Below are 1,961 nucleotides of genomic sequence, written 5' to 3' on the forward strand. Positions count from 1 at the left end.
TCCCCTGAGATCTGAACACCCGTCTCCCCCTCTCCACCACGGGGGGGTGTCTCAGCCACCCCGCACCCCCAGCACAAAGCGAGGCACAAGTGCTATTTACAAAGTTTATTGGTAGAAACCTTCATAGCAGAAAGACACTGGCGCCTGTCCCCTCCCCTGGGGTGGCCCCCAGTTCCGCCGTATCCCCCCCGTTACTTCCCCCCCCATGACTTAAAAAAACAAGGTAAAAAAGATAAAAGCTTCTCTGTACAGGGCGGGAGGGATCCGGCCTCCCAGAGACGGAGGGGAAGGTCCAGGGGGAAGGGGGGTTATGGGGGCATTTGAGGGTTAACTGGGCAGGACCTGGCCCCCCACGAAGGCATAGTGGGGGTGGGTCTCTTTGGCCATGGCAGATGCTGGGAGGGGGGAGCGCCGCCTGCTGGCAGCTGGGGGGGGCGGGAGGAGGCTCCAGCCGGCAAAGCTTGGGGGGGGGGCAGGAAGGTTCCAGTGTCGTGGGGCAGCCCTGAGTTAGACAGAAGGTTGGGGGGGGACGGAGGCTCCCCCCGGCTATTTGGCAGCCTTGGCCTCCAGCACCGCGATGCGTCGCTCCTGCTCCGCCACCATCGCCTGCAGCTGCCGCACGTCCTCAGTCAACTTCTCCAGCGCCTGGGGAGGGGGAGAGCTCGTGTGGTGCCCCTCACTCCCGACCCGCAGCCCCTGCCGGCCCAGCCCTGGGGTCCCCTCCCCCAGCTCCACCGGTACCCCTCACTCCCGACCCGCAGCCCCCCCTTGTCTCACCCCAGGGCTGCCCCCATCGGAGCAGGTCTGGCTCCGGCGTGGCTCCAGGATGCTCTTGTTGACTTTAAACTCGCGGCTCTTGGACGGGACGTATCCGTCCTTCAGGGAGATGAGCAGGGGACCGGCGTCCTTGCCCCCGAACCATTCTTCTGCCGTCAGGGCGGGGTCAGGCCCGGCCGTGTCGGGGTACAGGTCCTCCTGGAACAGGTCTGACTGTGGGAGGAGAGAACCAGCATCGGTCCCAGGCGTCCGGGCTCCCAGACCCTCCCCGGCCGGGATGGAACCCAGGCGTCCGGGCTCCCAGCCCGCCCGCCCCCTCCCCCCCGGCTCACCTTGCGGGGCACCGTCATGGCAATGGGCTCACATCTGCGCTCGTGGAGTTTGTAGAATCTGAAATGCGGAGGGAAGGGGGGGTCAGGAAGGCAGGAGGGGTCTCTTGGGATTCCGGTAGTGGAGGGGATTGGGGGGCTGAGTGGTGGGGTTAGATATTTGGCTGTTTTCTCCCTGTGCCGCCCTCGAGCGAACCACCCAATGACCACAAGATCTGTTAAGGGACGAAGGCGCCAGGCCAGGTTCATTGTCAGCGAGGCAGGTCCTGGGATCCCGCAGACTCGGCCAGGCCAATAACACAGGGAGCAGCTTGGTGAAGGGCGGGACTTTCGCTTCCCCCTCAGCCAGCCAGAGACACTCCCTTAGAGGCTCCATTTTATACATCGACACAAACCGGTTACGTGCTGGCCCCCTGCCGGAGCCGGCTCCCACCCTGGGGGGGTCAGTGCGTCCCTGTTCTCTTCGAGGGGGTGCTGGGGGGTTGTTGTTCGGGTCCCACTCATCTGGGAGGTGGGCGCGAGTGTCCTGGGCCCAGCAGCTCTCAGGAGGATTCCCCCAGCCTGGCTCTGCTTCGGCGCCGCAAAGCTTCGAGCCCTGCAGCCTCTGGTACACGGGCTTGTGTCTCAGGGTCACTTCCAGCCACACGGGGGGGGTGGGCTTCTGGGGGGCTGAGGAGGATTTGGGGGGACTGGAGGAGGCTGGGGTTTGTGGGGCTGCTGGGGTCTGAGGGGAATCTGGAGGTTTCAGGGAGGGTTGGTCTGGGGAGCTTTGGGTGGGTTCTTGGAGTTCAAGGGGTATTTGGGGGGCTCAGGGATTGTTGGGGGTCCAGGGGGCTGAGGGGGTTTTGGGTGTCC

The 1,961-nt window shown here is 64.8% G+C and overlaps 1 protein-coding gene across 1 annotated transcript; it reads right to left on the bottom strand.

Annotated features, from left to right (window-relative positions):
* Positions 1-436: 436 nt before the first annotated feature.
* On the bottom strand, positions 437-1,164 carry LOC112122267 (coronin-1A-like). The gene is made up of 3 exons (XM_024221107.3): positions 1,110-1,164; positions 778-990; positions 437-645 (listed from the first exon to the last, which is right to left on the bottom strand). The coding sequence occupies exons 1-3, from the start codon at positions 1,125-1,127 to the stop codon at positions 547-549; spliced, it is 330 nt and encodes a 109-aa protein (XP_024076875.1). The 5' UTR covers positions 1,128-1,164; the 3' UTR covers positions 437-546.
* Between the last annotated feature and the right edge of the window lie 797 nt (positions 1,165-1,961).

The sequence above is a fragment of the Terrapene carolina genome, unplaced genomic scaffold (assembly GCF_002925995.2).
Source record: "Terrapene carolina triunguis isolate 2854851 unplaced genomic scaffold, T_m_triunguis-2.0 Scaffold22749, whole genome shotgun sequence".
In the NCBI taxonomy this organism is placed as follows: Eukaryota; Metazoa; Chordata; order Testudines; family Emydidae; genus Terrapene; species Terrapene triunguis.

Excerpts from the sequence above, each read along its gene's own strand:
- LOC112122267 (XM_024221107.3), bottom strand. Across the intron at positions 646-777 it reads CCGATGGGGGCAGCCCTGGG|GCGCTGGAGAAGTTGACTGA; the intron begins GTGAGACAAGGG and ends CCCCCTCCCCAG.